Source organism: Enhydra lutris, unplaced genomic scaffold (genome assembly GCF_002288905.1).
Source record: "Enhydra lutris kenyoni isolate GAN:26980312 unplaced genomic scaffold, ASM228890v2 scaffoldscaffold43, whole genome shotgun sequence".
Lineage (NCBI taxonomy): Eukaryota > Metazoa > Chordata > Mammalia > Carnivora > Mustelidae > Enhydra > Enhydra lutris.
In genome coordinates this window covers 4647316-4668507 of record NW_019154127.1, presented here as the reverse complement: position 1 = coordinate 4668507, position 21192 = coordinate 4647316, and the positions used below count along the sequence as shown (strand labels likewise).

The following is a 21192-nucleotide window of genomic DNA, read 5'->3' as shown; positions in this document are numbered from 1 at the left end:
ATTAAGAGGTAAAAGGAAATAAAAGTAAGAAAGATCATATGAAACCAAGATCGGTCAAAATATAAGCAGTAAGGTCGTATCAGCTTTCCCAAAATTGGGCCACATATTTGATTAGTAACGACTGTCCACTAATCTGAATTAATTCAATTCACAAAAGGTGGTTTAAAATAAGGTTTCAGTAACAAACCACACAGATTCCATGAGATTATCTGAGATAGATTTAAAAATAAGGAAAACTGTGGCTCTAATCTTCATCTAAAAAAATTTATACATAAACTCTTAAATGACTAATACAAAATAGTTATTTTCCCCTCCTACCTGGAGTCGATTTCAGCATGTTTAAACATTGGTAAAACTGGTACCTATTTGTTTTCCTTGCTAAAAAAAATAACACCCAAAGCTTTTCGAAGAAATGTCATGTTCTTTATCATCTCTGTAACATGTATGTGATAAAAACTGGTAACATTATCCAGAACTAATTACTGGCATCCTACAAAATAGAAGATAATAAAGAAGTACTTAATTCATTTTCAGTTTTAGGAGTTAATCAGATAATGGCTTTAACCCAACTGCCCATTTAAAAACAAACACACTTATCTAAAACAAGCACACTTACCTGGCCACATCGAATGACTGTGCCTTCTGTAATTTAGTGTTTAACTGTGACCCGGGACCAGATCTACTAAAGGAAGAGCTCTTTGGCAATGTGGCTGCTGTAAAAATAAATAAATGCTGAAAATTTTAATCCTATGAAGAAAAGAAACACTTCCCTACTAATGAAAATGAGAATACACAGTCACCAAATATGAGGCAAAAATTATTCTTCCCTTATCAGCCAGGACCCCAAAAGAGTTATTCCCCCCGTCGCTCCCTGCCCCTTGCCAAAAAATTTTCCACATTTGCTCATTTCTGCTGAAAATCACCTTATTAAGTAGAACGGTTTACAATCCATGGATTTAACTCTTTTTTAAAGGTTTCCTATCACATTTTATGGGATCTATCCCGACAGCTTAAGAAACAACAGCTTAAATACACAGGATATGGCATTTTCTTTACTTGTGCTAATGGAGTGGAAGTTCCAGATGAGCAGAGCCAAAACTTCAGAGCCTTGCAGTCCTGGCCTGACACCCCGGGATGCTAGGGAGGGCCAGCTCTCGAGTCTGATTCTAATTCAGCCCGATTAGCGGTGTCCCAGGGAAAAACTCTGAGCCGCAGCCTCATCCTCCTCATTCCGCCCACTAATCCTACATGTAAACAACATGTACCATCAGCCAGAAAAGAAATGAGACAGAGCGTGTGGATTCACAGATACTACTGGAAAAGCAACTGCCAACAATTTTCTCAGCTGTCCTCCTACCTGCAGACATGGTCACAAATGAAAGGTGAACTACGTGGGACAAGAAAATTTTAAAAACAAAAACAAAAACAAAAAACGGTGGCACATTTAGATTCTTTGGTTATTAACTCCAAGACAGATCCTGACAGATGTAATGAAGCCACATAGCTGGGCAGAGAAGTGATGATTCAAATACAACCATAACCCATAGCTAAAACCCAGGTCATCCTCACTACCGAATCAGGCAGACACAACTGAAGTACTAAAAAAAAAAAAAACAAACAGAAAAAAAAAACTTCCCCCAGGGACATCTGGATGGCTCAGTTGGTTAAGAATGCGACTCTTGGTTTGGGTTCCGGTCATGATCTCAGGGTCGTGGGATCGAACCCCAAATGGGGCTCAACACTCAGCACGGAATCTGCTTGTGCCTCTCGCTCGGCTCCTCCCCTGCTTTCTCTCAAATAAATAAATAAAATCTTTGAAAAAAATACTTCCCCCACCAGGTAAGAATTTACTAAGATTTGTAGACCACACCTACAGTTTATGCTTTCTTTTCACTTAAGGGAAAAGCCTTCCAGTTAAGTCTCAAAATGAAACTAGCTACACCAGGAACTTTCTAATCCTTTCCTTCAATGAAGCGAGCGGGTACTACTCCATCCTTAATGCATCTAGCCATTTAATCAATGTCCTTCTCCCTTCCACCTGATTCACTGTGCCTTCTCAAAGGAAAAAAAAAAAAAAAAGGAATATACAATGTTCCTTCTTCTCCCCCCACATAATCCAACTCCTAAGGGAATGGGCTGTTTATCAGCGATTCCTAGCAGCTGGAGAAAAGTAGTAACTGACACATGGAAATAGAAAATGTTCAATTATTGCTCAAATCTCACTTGCTCCTGTCAAGCCCTGGAAAGGGAATTAACGCTCTTCGTTTTTAGCTGTTGAGTTCACCTTTGCCCATACGGTACCAGATCCGGCACTTCACTCTCCTTTACTTCTCTTTGGCCTTGCACAGCCCACTTAGTATGTCAGAAAAAATGAGATACAAAGTTTGAAGAAGGAAGATAGTTTCCTCCGGAACAAAATGCCACTCAAATAAAATCAGAAAGTGAAGACAGAAGATTCAGCAAGAAGGAAGAGTAAAACACACATAAAAATTCAGCCTGTATGATTGAGCAGGTCACATACCAGGATGAGCAAATGCGGGCAGAGGCTGTATGACGGGGGGAGCCCCGTTGGCCAGGGGAGGCACTGCTGCTGTAGGAACAGAAGATACTAGAGGTGGAGACATTCCCACAACTGGAATGGATCCCATTGGCACTGGAGCGACGGCTGTAAGTGGTGGCATGCTGGCGATACCTCCTATTCCTAGGGAGGAAAAATCCCAACAAAATTCACATGGAATCACTTGTCCACATTCAATGACAATTAATCCAAGAGTGTTCAAAGAAGCAAATCACTTTCCAGTTGTAATATAGCTCCATTTACAGTATAAACTCAGAAAAAAAAATTTATATATATATATAAATTCAGATTAATCACTTTGGAGAATACCAAAAATTATGTCAAGGATCACATCGTAAGGGCACAAGACCCAACTTGAAGAGGGACCTATGGGCCAAGGTTGAGGATCACTAAGAATCTTCACTAATAGAACGAAAACCACCAAAGAGAATTAAATTTATGAATTCATAATGATACATAAAAACAAACAAAAAATTCTAATTGGCCATTATAGGTAATTTATTCTGAAAACTGGTATAAATAAAGGAGGAAAAGAAAAAAAAATAAAAGAGGAAAAGAAATTAAACCTCTATCATGCCTTTCCTTTACACACTGAACCTCAGAGAAACAAAGCACTGGATACGGAAACTTCTCTTTGCAGAACATTCTAACCAGAGTGAAGAAATCATAGAATTAAATAAATGCTTCCTTCCTTTTTTGTTTCTCTGTCTGAACTTATGGTATTGTGACATAATAAGAAATACATATCTGGTCTTTGCCCACCCCCTCCCCAACCCGGTTCCTGGTTCCTGTTCCTGGCAGAGCTCCTACATCCCTTGTGATTTCCTGACTGATAGGAACATCTTTTGTTATAACATTTGGTCTTTGCCCCTGGTTCCTGACACAGGAGCTTCTAAGACCCCTGGAATTTCTGGAGTGATAAGAGTGTCTTTTTGTATTCGGATAAGAAGACTGGTGGCAGGGTCCCTAAACAGATACAGGACAAGGGCTGGTCATGGGCAAGACCACAGCATGGTCAGTGGGACACAACGTTCAATCCCACCCCTCCCTACCTCCATACAGACCTCAGGCGAGCATAGAGGGACTAGAGACTGAGCTAATCAATGGCCAAGGAAGGATGTAGCAATCACACCTGTATAATGAAGGCTCCATAAAAACTCCTACTACAGGGTTCGGAGAACTTCCACGCTGGAAAACACAAGCACATGCTGGGAGGGTGGCCCACCCCAACTCCCTGGGGACAGATGCTTTCACACTCAGGACCCTACTGGGCTTTGCCCTTCTATATCTCTTCATGTGCCTACACATTTGTATGTATCCTTCGTCATATCCTTTATAACGAACTGACAAACCTAAGTAAATACTTCCCTGAGTTTTGTGAGGTGTTCTAGCAAATTACAGAAAGGGGAAGCAGGGTGTGTGGGAGCCTCGGACTTTGTAGTCAAGTCGCAGAGAAGTAGGGGTACCCTTGGGACCCAGCGCTTGTGACTCAAGCATGAAGTGAGGACAGTGTTGTGGGACTGGACCCTTCCATCCTCAGAATGTGACGCCAGCAGTTACCGTCAGAGTTGAGTTTAATTATAAGACAGCAAATTAGTGTCCAGAGAGTTGGAAAATTGGGTGGCCTGGTTCTTCTGGACACAAAATTCTTGGCTTAGTAGTTCCTTGATAATCCTAACTATGTCACCATTTCCTTCTGAGATAAAGCACTGCTGGAGAAAAAGTCTGAAGATATTCTAATTTTCTTTCCCTTCTAAGTCATGTGCTTCCTTTTTCTACATACCCAAATAATTTTTTGTTTTACTAGAATTTATCTTAGTGTTGGTTTCTCCAGGCTGATATTCTCAAGCACATGAAATCCTCTTTCAAACACAGTTTCAAATGCTTTATGTCCAGGAAGTCGTCTTCAACTAGTCTTTGCCATTTGTTCTCGTCCCTTGCTTCGGTCTTCTTCTTTAGGGACTCCATCTCCCTTATATTTAATTTCCTTTGCCTTCAATATTGGTCACTTTTCCTCAATTCCTTATTATCTCTTGTTAATTTTGTTTTCATTCTTGAACTCGTCCTCTTTTCACCTTCTGTTTCTCTTGTGATAGTCTCTCTTGAGTTGCTTCTAGTTTGGTCTCCATTTCTGAAATGAATTTTTTTTCTTTCTCCTTCTCTCCTGAGTTCTGTTGCCTTATTGCGGCTTTAAAATTCTGATTGTGTTGGTCTTCCACAACTTGTGTCATTTTCTTAGTATTTTTTAGCTTTGGAAATCGCAGGTTACTGGAGTGCCATCACTGTTCACGGGGCGTTAGTCGGCTCTTTATTCTCCTTTTTCTAGTAATAACTTTGTGTGGGATTTGACCTTGCCTGATACTGCCCGTCACTCATTTTTATGTGCGCCTTGCTTCCTGGGATTTCCAGCCTCTGTTCTCCACCCCCACGTTGGTCTGGACCTTCTCCTCCTGTGATGTCTGTTGTCGCTGCCCTGCTCAACTGATTCCATTCCCAGTCATTTCTCCACAGTGTGGGGGTTCGTCACAGGTGGAAGCTTTGTTGGTTTGCTTTTAAAAATAGCTGCTACGAAGATCATCATCTTCTTGCCAACTGACTACCTTTACTGAATGAATATTTTCTAAATATTTCTGAAGAAATAAATCTGCCAGAGGCTGTGTTTTGGATACCATCTCTCCTGACTATGCTAAATCTTAATTCCTGGGCGCCTGGGTGGCTCAGTGGGTTAAGCCTCTGCCTTCGGCTCAGGTCATGGTCCCAGGGTCCTGGGATTGAATCCCGCATTGGACTCTGTTCAGCGGGAAGCCTGCTTCCCCCTCTCTCTCTGCCTGCCTCTCTGCTTACTTGTGATTTCTCTCTGTGTCAAATAAATAAAATCTTTAAAATCAATCAATCAATCTTATTCCTGAAATTTTCCCACCTCTCTTCAACCATTGGGTTTTCCCTCTCTCTTTTAAAAATCCAGGGGCAGGGTGCCTGGGTGGCTCAGTGGGTTAAAGCCTCTGCCTTCGACTCAGGTCATGATCCCAGAGTCTGGGATGGAGCCCCGCATCAGGCTCTCTTCTCGGCAAGGAGCCTGTCTCCCTTCCTCTGTCTCTGCCTGCCTCTCTGCCTACTTGTGATCTCTGTCAACTAAATGAATAAAACCTTTAGAAAAAAAAAAATTAAAAATAAAAATAAAAATCCAGGAGCACTTCCCATCCTGAACACACCAGCCTTGGAAAGGCCGACTGGCTCTTCCAGCTGTCTCTCTCCTTCACAGTCAAACTCTCCCCTCTTCCAAGCCTCCAATTAGGCTTTTGTCTGTACCACCCCAAAGAAACTGCTTTTCAAGGTCATCTTGCCAAATCCAATCACTGTTCTGTCCCATTCTTCCTCATTCTCACAAAAGCAACTCAAATAATAAAATGCTCCCTCCTTGAAAAATGTTCTTGGCTACTGGGAAACCAACCTCCTCTTGCTTCTTCCCCTTTTACTACACCTTTAAATGTCACACAGCATGCCAAGGCTTGGTCCCAGGTCTTCTGCCTGCTCTAACTACACATTCTAAGATATTTCATCCAGTCCCAGGGCTTTTAATGCCATGAATATTCCAATTCTCCCAGAGCTGATGGTCTCTCTTCTGAGATCCAGGCCCATGGATTCATCTGCCTCCTTGGAAATCCACTAAATCTCTCACACCTAACTAGAGACCAAAGCCTGATATACTTTTCCTCCAAAATACAGGATACAATGAGCCTAATCCTATTCTATCTTCCACATTGATTATCACTACCCAGATGGAAAACTCCATCACCTCTTGCCCATAACAAAAACCTCCTTCCTGATTTCCCTGATGCTACTTTGGTTCCCCTGCAACCCAGTCTTTGGATAACGAAGATTATGTTTTCTAAATGTCTATCTATTTATCTGTTCTAAATGTCTATCTATCTGTTTTCTAAATGTCTACTCCCCTACCTGGAAGCTCTCTGTAGCTTTCCACTGCCCCTAGAATACAAGTCTGATTCCTCAGTGGTTTTATTAGGCCCTAAACCATCCGCTCTTGCCCTACCTCCTTGCCCATAAGGCCTACCAATACCTCAGCCAGCACTGCTCTGCTCTCATTTTTGCTTCTTGCATATACCAACTTCATTTCCGCCTTCGGACCTTTCTTAACTGCTGTTCCATTTGCCTGGAAGGTTTCTCCCCTTGGTTCTTCACACGGCTCTCATGTTTAGGTCAGCTCAAAGTCATCTCTCCAAGGAGAATTCTGCCCCGATCACTTTCTCCCATCAGTATCTCTATCATATTACCGTTTTTACAGAACTGATTGCACTTACCTTGCCCTGAAACCGTCCATCTACTTGCTTAGTTTCCCCAACTTAAAAAGAAGCTTCACAGTAGCAGGAGCCATGATGTCCTGCTTACCAACCTGTTCCCAGCAACTAGGACACACCGCTGGGGTTTAAAAATAATGGTTTAATCTGCAGTGCCTGAGTGGCTCAGTCGGTTAGGAGCCAGACTCTTAATTTTGACTCAGGTTATGATCTCAGGGTTACTTATAAGCCTGGGCCCTGTGAGAGACTCCACACAGGGCATGGGGCCTGGTCAAGATTCTCTCTTTCTTTCTCCCTTTGCCCCTCTACACTCTTAAAAAAAATAAATAATAAAAATAATAATGATGGTTTAATCTAATAAAACCATGGGATCTGGCAAAAAAAAAAAAAAAAAAATTAAACAACAGACAAACTCCCCCTGAAACAGTTGAATATATAGTCAAAAAGGAATTATTCTGTGTGTTAATATTCCTTCCTCCACTGAAAGAAAAAGATACCCGGCACACTCACAGAATTTCCTACAATACAGCTCGCTACCCTTAGGCAAGTCACAGCACCACTCACCACAACCCCTTTTTCTCTCCGTAACAGGAGAGGCGAACAAAACAGTTGCTCAACCCACAGCTAGCCTTAATTCCACGTGTTAACACGTGCCTCAGCACCCCTGCAGACCATGAAGCGTGGAGCAGTGCCATTCCATGCAACCCCTATGGTTTGGTGAGAATGAAGGTGGGAAGAGAGAAGGTGGTAAGGAAACCAAGAGCCTTTGAAAAACGGTATCTGGAGAGGCTCCACCTCCCTTTTTAGGAATGTGGTCTTAAGCCAACTTCACCTTCCTGTGACCTCAGTTCTCACATTCATGTAACAGGGCTAATAATTTCTGCAGATTTTAGGGTTACTGTTGCGACCAAATAAAATACAATACTTGAAGGTATAATATGTAAAAGGGCCAGGAAATGCCTGGCCAGATAATTTTTACTATTAACTAGAAAGTAATGATCCTAGTAACAAATGATTTTCTTCTCGAATAGCCACATAAGAAGTGTAAAAAAAAAAAAAAATTATCCTGGGTTGAGCTGAGAGATAGAACTAGAAATACTAGTAAAGGTCAGGTGTTTGAGCAAAGCTAAGCAAACCTGGTTAGGACACAACGTACTTTTAACTTCTCTCATGTTCTGCCATTCCCTGGTGATTTGCCTCTTGGAAATAATTTACTGAGGATGCTGATGTGACGAAAAGGATGGGGAGGAACGGCAGTGGAGGAGCCCCGGGGAGGAGCTCAGGACTGGATGGCAGAATGGGGGCTCAGAAATTCCAGGCTCTTGGGGCTCCTGGGTGGCTCAGTGGGTTAAACCTGTGCCTTCGGCTCAGGTCATGATCCCACGGTTCTGGGATCGAGCCCCGCATCCGGCTCTCTGTTCCGCGGAGAGCCTGCTTCCTCCTCTCTCTCTGCCTGCCTCTCTGCCTACTTGTGATCTCTGTCTGTCAAATAAATAAATAAAATCTTAAAAAAAAAAAAAAAAAAAAAAAGGAAAGAAATTCCAGGCTCCCTTGGAGGAAGGGGCAGCTTACTTAAGTGGCAGTAAACCCCTTGGGCAGGCGAGGCCGCAACCTCATGGAAATAAAGCAGCAGTGACTCTAGAGTTTGAAGTCCTGCTGCAGAATGGAGTAAGAGAAGACATATTAAATGTTAGAGGGAGAATCACTGACCCCCGGGTTTGAGGGAAAAAGAGGAAATGGGATGCCACAGGTTATTCGACTCTCTGTCCCCCCTGAGGTATCTTCTGCAGCACCAGAAGGGAAGCCTAAAGAAAACCAAATACGCTTTAGCTGTTTTAACCCACGGGTCCTGACCAAAGGTTGGCTACAGGGACCTTCAGGGAATTCAGAACCATCTGCCCTTAGATAAACTGGCCAGCTAAGGGCTGCGGGCTGCGAACACACAATGCACAAGGCCAGCCAGGGCCCTGGTCCCGTGGAGAGGACAATCCGTCCTCTTCACCTCCGCTCTTCCTAGCTTTTGCTCATGTGTGATTTCCTGAGTTTCTCTTTTTTTCTCTTGGATCACCACGATCCTTGCCTGACCCCAAACCTGCACCCTTCCCTTTGTGACCACAAGTCTTGTGATTAAACATCACCAAAACAAACGCAATGCAGAGTTTCTTTTTAAGAGTAAATCCATTCAGTAAAACCACAGTCTGTCTTTATCTCAGCTTATCATTAATTATACCAGAGACAACCTGCACTGCTACCGACTGCCCCCTTCCAAACCTACTTCACCGTATCACCTGTCATCTGATCTATCAGGAGGAAGAAAGGGAAACTCTAGCCACAACTTCTGTGTTTTGTTAAAACTGTCTAAGAACTTTCTCATGAATCAGATATTAGATCTGATTACTGTAATCTTTAAAGTCTAGGGTGAGAACAGAAGAAATCAGAACTCTTGGTGATCTTAGTCAATTCCTGATTAGTTTTTAAGAAAAACACCTGGCTAAAAGGCATCTTTTTATGGCTCTGTGTTTTTAGCTGAGATACTGTTTATTTCATCCTGCTTATTTTGTTCCAAGGAAGAATTTAATGGGGCCAGTTGTCTCAATACTATGAATTTAAAAATATATTGCTAGATACCATTATCCCAAGGAACTGTTTGTGTGCCGGGGAAAATGAAGAGGTTCTGGAAACAGAAAGCCAAAAGGAAGTATGTTGCATTGTCAAGGGTCAAAGATGTAGTAAGGGCAATGAAAAGAAAATGCAGTGGTAGACCGCAAGTGTATGTCTTTTGCCCCAACAGTCTGAACCTTTGCTTTCACTTTGTTTACTAGCACCTGTTAAAAAGAAAACCACAGGAACCAAATGGTGTCACTCAGACCAAGTCACCAAACCTGGGACTTAATACCAAACTAATGGCAGAGTCAACCTCTCCTAGCAACAAGGCCTTAGCCAGTGGGTCATGAATTTTCAGATCAGGACCAGTGAGGTCAGCTGTCCCATCCGCCCTCTCCATCCCCCAAAGGAAGATGAGGTAATTGACCTGATAAGACCCCCCCCCCCCCTCCCCCTCCAGAGAAAATGATGGGGCCAGGTACAATCCTTTCTTTTCTTTTGCTAACAACTTTCTTGCCCCACCCTCCCTCCTATAAAACCTTCCATTTCAAAAACCTCTCTGAGCTCCCCTCTACTGGCTCCACAGGATGCTGCCCCATTCAGGAGCCGCTTAATAAAACCAATTACAACTTCAAATCTACTCAGGTGAACTTCTGTTCTTTAACACATGCTAGGGTTCGAATGTGAACATGGTCTTCTCCTCCAGCATTATCTCCCTGCACAGGACCAGGACCATCATTTTTCGGACAGAACTGCCTCCTAGAATACCACAAGGCTACACAGAGAAAAGGGGAAAAAGAGGAAAAAGTATTTTTAAGGTCTACAATGAAATATAGGAAAAAAGTCCATTTCAGACTTACCAAAGGCTGGTGTGCTAGAAATAGCAACGGGTTGCTGTTTCATGACAGGGGGGAGTGAGGAAGGGAGTTGATATCCTTGCAGCTTGAGTTTGATGAGTTTCATAGCTATGGAAAACTCGACTTGATCCATTCGTCCATCATTGTTCATATCAGCTAGTGCCCTGCAAACCAACATTGAGGGCGAAGAATGACTCTGACCATAAAAGGGCCTTTCCTAAACCACCCTTCCCACCCACACCAGTCAGCTCCCTTCATCCTGGGGCAAACAAAAGAGAAGAAAACCAAGCAGACCAAATGGAACCAAAACTTGTTTACCAAGCTACAGGGAGTAACCTGGGAATACTGGCAAGGCTTTGTATAAAAGTAAAATACTTTCTACTGTGTTATGCTTTACTTATAGGAAACAGGAGGTAATTTTCAGTCTGAATGCCAGGATATGTACTTTGGATATCAATATGGGATTCTTTTTGAGGTGGGGAAAATGTTCTAGAATTGGATAGTGGCCATGATTGCACAACTCTGTGAACACACTAAAAACCAGTGAATTATACATTTAAAAGGGTGAATTTTGTAGTGTAAATTACGTCATAATAAAGATGTTAGGGGAAGGGGCACCTGGCTGGCTCAGGGTCATGAGTTCATGCCCCACGTTTCCCCTAAAAAGACGTTAGGGGGAAAAAGGTCAGAAAAGAGAGTTTATTTCTACAGATACTCATCTAGACAGCACCAACTCCTCTGTGGGGTTCTTCCAACCTTCCCATGGAGACTATGCTACGATATAGTTCTACAACCTTTAAAGCTGCGAAAATTAATTAAATGAGCTTACACATTTAAAAATGGCTCAGGGGGCACCTGGGTTGCTCAGTCATTAACCGTCTGCCTTTGGCTCAGGTCATGATCCCAGGATCCTGGGATCGAGGCCCACATGGGGCTCCCTGCTCAGCGGGAAGCCTGCTTCTCCCTCTCCCACTCCCCCTGCTTGTGTTCCCTCTCTCTGTGTTTCTTTCTCTGTCAAATAAATAAAATTTTTTTAAAAATGGAACTCAGAAATGGTCAAGTGTAACTTGCAATGAGTGTTTTCCTCCCCAGGATTTCATTTTTATTTTTTATTTTTTAATTTAATTTTAGTAGATTTGACAACGCTATGTTCAGTCTCAGTGCAATTAGCTTTAATGCATATCCTCTCGAATAAGCTTAATAAGCAAAAAAGGTTTTTGCAAGTGGAAACGACTTTCATGCAAACCACAACTGTGCATTTTGACAATTTTAAAAATTAACACATAATGTATCATTTGATTCGGGGGTACAGATCTGTGATCATCAGTCTTAGACAACACCCAGCATTTACCACAACACATACCCTCCCCAATGTCTGTCACCCAGCCACTCCATTCCCCCACCCCCGGCTTCCTTCCAGGAGACCTCAGTTTGTTTCCTAAGATTAAGTCTCTTATGGTTTGTCTCCCTCTCTGGTTTCATCTTGTTTCATTTTTCAACTCTTCTGCCTGAAAAATGTTCATCCCTTCAGGTGCCTGGGTGGCTCAGTCAGTTAAGTAAGTGTCTGCCTTTGGCTCAGGTCCTGCGCTCCCTGCTCATCAGGAAGCCTGCTTCTCCCTCTCCTCCCTGTTCATGCTCTCTTGCTATCTGTACCTCTCTCTCTCTCTCAAATAAATACATAAAGTCTTAAAAAAAAATTTCATCCAGATTTCATTTCTTTTAGTCTAGATATTAAAAATGTTAAGAGGGCACCTGGGTGGCTCAGTGGGTTAAGCCTCTGCCTTCAGCTGGGGTCAGGATCTGAGGGTCCTAGGATCTGTCCAGCATTGGGCTCTCTGTTCACCAGGGAGTCTGTTTCCCCCACCCCATCCGCCTCTCTGTCTACTTGTGATCTCTCTTGCTGTCAAATAGATGAATAAAATCTTTCAAAAGAAAAAAAAATAAATAAAAATAAAGATGTTAAGATGATTTATTTTTTAAAAAGCGATCTACTTTATTTGAAAAAACAAATGATAAGAACAGCTACTCTCAATTAAATTGCCACCACTAGCCAGCTTTTAAATGATCCACATCTACATAAGTGTCCAAAAAAGACAATTAAGTTTCACAGAAAATTATCCTATATTGCTGGAGTTAACTCAAGGAATGAAAACATAAAACACAATGAAAAGAATGACATACAGTAAAGATTAAAAATCTCTATAAGTTGTTAAGAGTCAACACTCTTTTGGGAAGTAAAAAAAAAAGGGATGCCGGGGTGGCTCAGTTGGTAAACCGTGTGGCTTTGGCTCAGATCATGAGCTCAGGGACCTGGGATCGAGCCCCGCATTGGGCTCCCTGCTCAGTGGGAAGCCTGCTTCTCCCTCTCCCTCTGCCTCTGCCTGCTGCTCCCCCTGCTTGGGCTGTCAAATAAATAAATAAAATCTTAAAAAAAAAAAAAAAGTAAGAAAAAGTCATCAAAGTGGGAGATGGGCTACAGAAGCCATGTTTATGTCTCAGGTGGGAGCAGACCTCGGCTCTCCTACAGTCTGTGATCCCCTTCAGCAAATCACACCAGTGGAGTCCAAATTCCACTCACCTGCCGAGAGCCTGAGGGTCATTCTGCACGTGGATCTTGGTCACCTGAATTCATACATGAACTCATCATTCATATCCTTTGTTAGTAAGTTTTCTGAGGGACTACGTGTCTTTTTCTTGTCAGCTTATAAGAGATTGCTGTATGTGACGTCTTTGCTGTCAATTTTCTCTCTCAATTGTTGAGTTTTTAAAATTTATCATTGGTCTGTGTGTAATATCGTTACTGTAAGAAATTCTGTTTTTATACCATATGATTTCACTTACACGTGGAATCCAAAAAACAAATTGAACAAACAAAATTAAACAGTAACAGACTCATAAATGTCAGGCACTGTTACACGCTTGAAACTAACATAATACAACTTTTATGAACTAATCCAGCCTCTTCTCATGGAACTAAAAAATATTTTTGCTGTATATTAAGTGTTCAGATGAAGTGACCTATTTCTGGATTAACAATTCCCAGTTCAATATGACAGTGATCTGATCATACTCGCTCCGTGGTACAGTCTGGTATCTGGGAAGACTTTTCCTTTCTTGCGGTGCCTGGGTGGCTCAGTCAGTTAAGTGTCCGACTCTGGATTTTGGCTCAGATCATGATCTCAGAGTCGTGGGATGATGCGTCACGCTGGGGTCCCCACTCAGCGCAGCATCTGCTTGTCCTTCTCCCTTTGGTCCTCCCTCCACTCGCTCTCTACTCTCTAACTCTGTCTCTCCCAAATAAACAAATAAATAAATAAAATCTGAAAAAAAGATTTTGTTTGGCTATTCACAGATGTTTGTGTTCTTCCCTATGAATTTTTAGATCATTGATCTATTCTACAAACAACCCTATTGGGAACCAAGCTGCCACTGCATTAAAGAGCCCACCAAAGACAATAGCATGTCCATCTATTCAAATTTACAAACATTTCCTTTAATAAGATTAGATCACTTTGGGGGTACCTGGGTGGGTAAGTCACTTAACTGTCAATTAAGCACCAGACTCCTGATTTTGGCTCAGGTCACGATCTCAGGGTCATGGGATGGAGCCCTGCGTGGGACTCCCCACTTAGCAAGGAGCCTGCTTGAGATTTTCTCTCTCAATCTCCCTCTGTCCCTGCTCCTCCACACTCTCTCTCTGTCTCTCTCTAAAATAAATGAGTAATAAATCTGTTTTTAAAAAGGATTGATCAGGGGCGCCTGGGTGGCTCAGTGGGTGGGTGGCTCAGTGGGTTAAGCCTCTGCCTTCGGTTCACGTCATGATCTCAGGGTCCTGGGATGTATCCAGCTCTCTGCTCAGCAGGGAGCCTGCTTTCCCCTCTCTCTGCCTGCTGCTCTGCCTACTTGTGATTTCTCTCTCTCTGTCAAATAAATAAATAAAATTAAATTCAAAAATCTTTTAAAAAATAAAATAAAAAGGATAGATCACTTTTTTATGTAAGCAATTACTTTTTGTAATTTTTTAAAAGATTTTATTGATTGATTTATTGATTGATTGAGAGAGAGAATGCAAACAGGGGAAGGGGCAGAGACAGGAGAGAGAGAATCTCAAGCAGGCTCTACACTGAGCCCAGAGTCCCATGCAGGGCTCGATCCCACAACCCTGAGATCATGAACTGATCCGAAACCAAGAGTCAAACGCTTATAACTGACTGAGCCACCTAGACGCCCCAGTTACTTTTCTTATTAAATGTGTTCTTAGGAGTTTTACCATCCCATCACTATTTTAAATGGAACACTTGCCCGTTTCTGTATTTCGGTGCTTACTTCCAACACAGAAAAATTTTGCCTTCAATAATCATTTATGCTATAATCAGCTATCTTACCAAACTTCTATAAATATTATTTTTTTAACCTACAATCGCTTAGGTTATAGCTAACTATACTATTGCATAACTAGCAAAAAAGAGTTAACTTTCGTTTCCAATATTTATACACTTCCTTTTTTTTGGGTTGGTCTTACTGAGTGTAAGACATCATTGAATGTGTGAGCATCCTGCTAAGTTCTGGGTTTCAGTGAAAGGGCTGTAGTGTTTCACTGTTTAGAGTAAATTTTGGTAACGATCTTTAGAAAGTAACCTGACATATTTAAAAAGTTTCCTTTCTACATATTAGGTATGGGGTGTGTGTGTGTGTGTGTGTGTGTGTATTATTTTTTTAACATCAAATGGCTACTCAGCATCTGCTGATCAGATCACACTTCCTTTTATCTGTTGCTATAATACTGAAAGAATGCCTTAATTCTGCACCAAACTTGCACTCATGGCATAAACTCAAGTTGGTCATAATTTTAAATATATTGTGAAATTCTATTTGCTAACATTTTGTTTTGATTTTTGCATCTATATTCATAATTGAGACTGTCTCTGGCTGTCTTATTTTTTAACTATCTTTCAGGTTTTATAAAGGAAGTTAAATAAGTAAAATGAGAGGATCAACCTTCCTTCTTTTGTTAAGTTTTTCTAAAAAGATACTCAGCTATATTAGATGGTTCTCAGAGAAAAGAAAAACTTGCCAACAATCAACATCAACATGCACGCTTAAAAAAAAAAAATCAAGCAGAGAGATTCTCACTCCCTATCCCCAACATCGCAGCCCCCAAACACATTTTTCTAAAGAGAAACAAATATCCAATGTGGGATAACGACTAGTTGGAGGAGAAGAAACCAGTACCCTAAGAGTTGAATTAGAAGAATGTCATGTTTCTAAAAGCCTTCCACTGAATACCTCAGTGGGAGAGGAGAGGAGACATGTAACTCTCAAGTTCCTGGTGCTTGACTTTAAGCCACCCACCAAAATCCCACAATTTTTTTTGAGAATCTTGTGTGATTTTTTTCTTAAAACCTTTTTCTCCTCAACTAACAGAATGTAAGTGTTGGGACTCACCGGTAGTGATAACTCAAAGGGCTTTATGCAAACACAGTAGTTATTTCTACAAAGCTCAGCATTTTCCCCCACCCCCTTCCCCCAGTAAAAAAGCTGGAACTCCGGAAGACCTGAAATTCTATTTCTGGAGGTTTCTCTGCCAAAAAAAACACCTCAGCTCTGCCATCCACTTTCATCTTCCATCTACATATACTCATTTCTAATAATCCCCCTGAAAGATGAACTAAAAGCCTAGGAATCCGAAAATTAAATTCACAAAACTTCCAAAGCAGAAAAAATACGTATGCAAAAAACAAGCTTAGGTCAAACAATAGCTGTTTATGACTCTTAAAAACGAGCTAATCTTAAATACATAGCACACATACACAGCAACAGGCAGGGCTGAGATGAGAAGGGGACCACAGGTATGCTGATACCTTAAGGGAAAAACAAACCACGTATCCCTCTCATGCATTGGAGGTAGGAAAAAGTGCTCAAATTCCAAATGAAGGGAAATCTGGCAACATCTACAGAACTACCCAGGCCTTTACTCTTGGACCTAGCAAATGCACTCATAGGAATTTACTCTTAAGATACACCAACAGTATAAAAATATTTATGCTTTAGTTCATTCATTGGTACATAATTAGAAGTAACTGTAACACACACACACACACACACACACACACACACACACACACACACGATACTGGTTGGATATACTAAGGTGTTATCTTCTACAATGAATACTATGTAACTGTAGAAAAAAAAAAACAGAGAAAGGCATCTCTAGGGAATGACACCAGTGATTTCCAGAATGTGTAAAGTAAGAAAAGTGAGGAACAAAAGAACATTTAAAGGCGGTAACCTTTAAAATAAGAAGGAAGAGGAAATAATTAAAATATTATTACGGTATTATGAAGCTGCTGTTTTTTCCAGAAGGATGATAAGAAACTAATTCAGGGCACAGGACAAAGTGCTGGCATGGGGAGTGACACTTCTCTCTGCGCTCCCATTTTGGTACAGTGTTGGCTTTTGGAACCTTGTTAATGTGTGCCGTACTCAGAAATAGAATTAAGTCCACAATTCACAAAAAAGGAGATCCCTAAAGCAAATAAAAAAGGAGCAGGTGGGCAGAGGGAACTACTCTGCATGAGTGGTCAGGAAGTACTTCTCTGAAACCAGAAGGGTAATCAGCCAGCAAGCTGCATTACAGATTACAGGAGGAGGAAATACCCAGTGCGATGCCCCAGAGGCAAGGAGGAACCTGGTGCATTTCAACAGAGAGAAGGTCAGTGAAACTGGGATACAGAAATTGAGGAAGAGAGAGGTACAAAATAAGAGAAGAGGAAAATAGACGAGGGTCAGCTCGGGTTGGGACTTGGAGCCTAGATAGGACTTTGGGTTTTCTTCTCAACGGGGAGCTTATAATGGGTTTACTTTTTCCAAAGAGAGTCTGGGCACTGTACAGAGAAAGAAATCTAAAGGGGGAAGTGTGAGAAAGACTCCAGTGGACAGTAGCAATGGAGACAGAAAGAAATGGGCAGAATGGGCAGAAAGTCTGTAAATGGAACCAAAAGATGTGTTGATGGGCTGAAGGCATACGGTGAGGAAAAGAGAGGAACCAAGCGTGGCTCCCAGCAGCTGGACAGATGCCTGATGCCATGCACTGAGGATGGAGGGGATGAGGGATGGAGGCGTGGGGAACAAGAGTCCAGGATGCCTTTTTGGGGAGGGGGATGAATTTGGCAAATTGATCTCGTTGAGGGCTGAAGGTTCTTCTGCCATATGCACAGAAGTGTCCTAAGAAACTAGATGTTATACAGCTGGTGGCCCTCACCCATACCCCACCCTTGAACAGATCACCAAGCTGTTCTCGTATATGCCTTTATGTCTCTGGATCCAGCCTTCTGTCTCAGGGCCCATGCCCCAGTGGGCCTCCCTTCCCCTCATTTCTCTCCTTAGTAGCCTCTAATCTCCATTTCTGTGGCCCCCACTGCCTCTGATGCCAAAGCCTTCTTCATTCAGCCTCTTTTTATTTCCTGGACCCACAAGGCTCCTGTCCACCCCCCTCCGCTTTCTTCTCTTCCCTCTGCACATCAGGCCAAGGTTGGAACAACGTTAAGTATCCGAAGTTGCCAAAAGGATACAGGATATTTGCCAGTTTCCTTTCAGTTCCTTATTAGTAAGACAATTTCTAGGAAGTTATACCATCTTTGGTCACTGTTACGCTTTGGCATTACACCCACTGACTTGACTCCATCCTCTGGAAATTCAGGTTTTCCTGTGTTATTAACTAGAAAACAGACTGGAAAGATAAGCAGTCCCAAAGAATCAGTAGGTTACAGTTTAAAAGTTCTCAAACTAGGGGAGCCTGGGTGGCGTAGCCCGGTTAAGCTTCCAACACCTGATCTCTACTCGGGTCTTGATCTCAGGGTCATGACTTCAAGCCCTGCATAGGAGCCCACTTAAAAAAAGGGAGAGACAGATCAATGTCCCAAACCAGCTACCTGGAATACAGCATCTACCTGGAACAAAAACTGTCCATGTGTGAAACACATGTTATCACTCATGGATTCCCACCGAGGAAAATAATGCCCAGAGAGATAGAGACGATTACAGTCCCTAACTCTCAATCCAGTACTTTCTTCTTCCCCACATGACTGACAAAGAGACTGCCCAAACCTTCAGACTCTAACCCAACTCTCCTACCAAAAGGGTCACTGGCCTTCCCTGGGACCCCACCAGAAAAACCGTAAGAGAACACAAGATGAGCACAGAGACAGGGAGTGAAAACTATTTCACTGGATCAGCTGTTATTATTTATACATTTAAAAGCCTAACTCTGGGGCTCCTGGGTGGCTCAGTGGGTTAAGCCGCTGCCTTCGGCTCAGGTCATGATCTCAGGGTCCTGGGATTGAGCCCCGCATCGGGGTCTCTGATCAGCAGGGAGCCTGCTTCCCTCTCTCTCTCTGCCTGCTTCTCTGTCTACTTGTGATCTCTCTCTGTCAAATAAATAAATAAAATCTTTAAAAAAAACAAACAAACAAAAAAAAAAGCCTAACTCTGGGGGCGCCTGCGTGGCTCAGTGGGTTAAAGCCTCTGCCTTTGGCTCAGGTCGTGATCTCAGGGTCCTGGGATATTGCCCCACATCGGGCTCTCTGCTCAGCAGGGAGCCTGCTTCCTCCTCTCTCTGAGTGCTTCTCTGCCTACTTGTGATCTCTCTGTCAAATAAATGAATAAAATCTCAAAAAAAAAATTTTTTTTAGAGGAAAAAAAAGTGAAATGTACTAGATGATACTTTATTTTTCCATTACACTTATTATCATGTGACAATTTTTATACTGCTCTTAACTATACCCTTTCACCAGACTGTAATTTCTATGAAGCACGGATTTTGTCTGTTCTGTTCACTGCTGCATCCCCAGCACCTACAATAGTCACTGTCCCACAGAAGACATTCAATAAGTATTTTTCCACTGCTGAGTGAATAAATGTTAAAGCGAGATTTTCCAGAAGCAGATATGCATCATAAAACTGCTTCTCGAATGAATATTCATAAACTGGGAATATGACATAAAGCAGAATTCAAGGGAAGACGTAATGCCTGAGAAAGGAAGGTGCTAGTGAGTGACCTTGACTGCTAGTGGGAAATACAATCATATACAGAACGCAAAGCAAAAGAAAGCTTCTTACAGTGAACACAGATGTCACGTGTCTCTCGAATTTAACTCGGGCACTTAACTGCCAGGTCAGTGCCCCTATACTCACATGAGCATGAGTTCTCGCTCCCCTGCCCCCCAACCATCCCACCCCTTTATTTTAAAAGCAATTCCAAAAACCTCGGTTATGTGCCTTTCCCAGCTCAAAGTGGATCAGAAGTAAGAGCTAGAAGGGCATCACGGAAGCAGCTAACTGGAAGAGACGGTCTGGCAGCCAATATGCTGACAACCAGGAAAAGGAACATAAAGCAGACACCCAAAAAAGCACAGGAGTCTGGTATCATTTAGTTTCGATTCAAATTTATCTGTATACAAATATATCTATATTTCCCATGAGAGTTTTGCTCTTCAGAACACAGTAAATGATTTTCATACTGATGATACTGGTAATCAAGCTTGGACCACATTCTGCAGACTCTGCTTGAAGGCCACAAGGGACTAGTCAATCTTTATTAATTTCCATTATACTGTTAAGAAAGGTCGATCATGGGGCACCCGGGTGACTCAGTGGGTTAAGCCTCTGCCTTCAGCTCAGGTCATGATTTCAGGGTCCTGGGATGGAGCCCCGCATCAGGCTCTCTGCTCAGTGGGGAGCCTGCTTCCCCCCCTCTCTCCCTGCCTCTCTGCCTACCTGTGATCTATCTCTCTGTCAAATGAATAAATAAAATCTTAAAAAAAAAAAAAAAAATGAAAGGTTGATCATTTCAGGGGATAGGCAATTATAATTTAATTATATAATAATTATATATTATATATGTTATATATAATATATGTTATATATATTTATTATATAAATAAATATAATAAATTGGACAATTTAGTTATGGGGACTCCCCAGTCCCTGATGATGACAACGGTACCATTTTGCTTTCTTTTGAGGGTCTATTACATGCTGGGCCCCACACTATGTCCCTTACTACAGTTTTTTATACAGTCCTTTATATACTGACTTTTTCAACAATCTTGTTAGGAAAATATATCTGCCCATTTTCTAGATTAAAAAACAGAGGTCAGAGAGGATGAATACATGCTCAAATGATGAAGACAGAATGTCGAGCAGCTGGGATTCAAACACAGGTGAGTGACTACAAAAGTCTTTCTACTACATAGCGAGCCACCCCCACAACACCAATAAAGCCTGGAAATGAAGTATTAACTGCGAGGACTGCACGGTGCGAGGAAAACGGGACTTCTTGCAACAGACCTCAGCATGGCATGACCAAAGTCATAACCCTAAAATCCAAAATATTTGCCTCTCTTTTTTATTGTCCCTTTCTGTCCTGTACCTTCAAAGGACTGAATGCTAATTGGTGATAGTTAATCAAGGAATTCAACAGTATTTATTATGCACTGACCTTGTACAACATTGTCATAAATACAAGTTAAGGCTGTTTCACTACTGGCCCTCAAATATTTTCCTCACCTTGTGGTCATAAAAGATAGAGAACCATTGCACTCTAGAGCAAGAAATGTGGGACATTCAGATGAGTATGGACAATGGGGATAAAGCTAGAACAAATTCATGAGAAAATATCAAAATATAAATTTCTCCACTGGAAATTCAGTTTTTTGACAGCGCTATCCTACAAATGTCATCACTTTTCCTTTTATTCTTTTAATGTTCCATAGGAAAAGATACTTTTCAGAAGTATTCTCTGGTAAGAAGTTGTAGAGTATGTCAGACTAGAGAT

The 21192-nt window shown here is 41.9% G+C and overlaps 1 protein-coding gene across 2 annotated transcripts in view; it reads right to left on the bottom strand.

Moving 5' to 3' along the window:
* Nucleotides 1-21192, bottom strand: part of LOC111155691 (intersectin 1) — a 212594-nt gene that overhangs the window by 116519 nt on the left and 74883 nt on the right. For both annotated transcript variants that reach the window (XM_022515992.1, XM_022515993.1), the window contains exons 5-7: nucleotides 10359-10519; nucleotides 2522-2701; nucleotides 617-713 (exon numbers count right to left, since the gene is read on the bottom strand). In XM_022515992.1, coding sequence (XP_022371700.1) covers nucleotides 617-713; nucleotides 2522-2701; nucleotides 10359-10519 — 438 coding nt within the window. The remainder of the gene's footprint in view (nucleotides 1-616; nucleotides 714-2521; nucleotides 2702-10358; nucleotides 10520-21192) is intronic.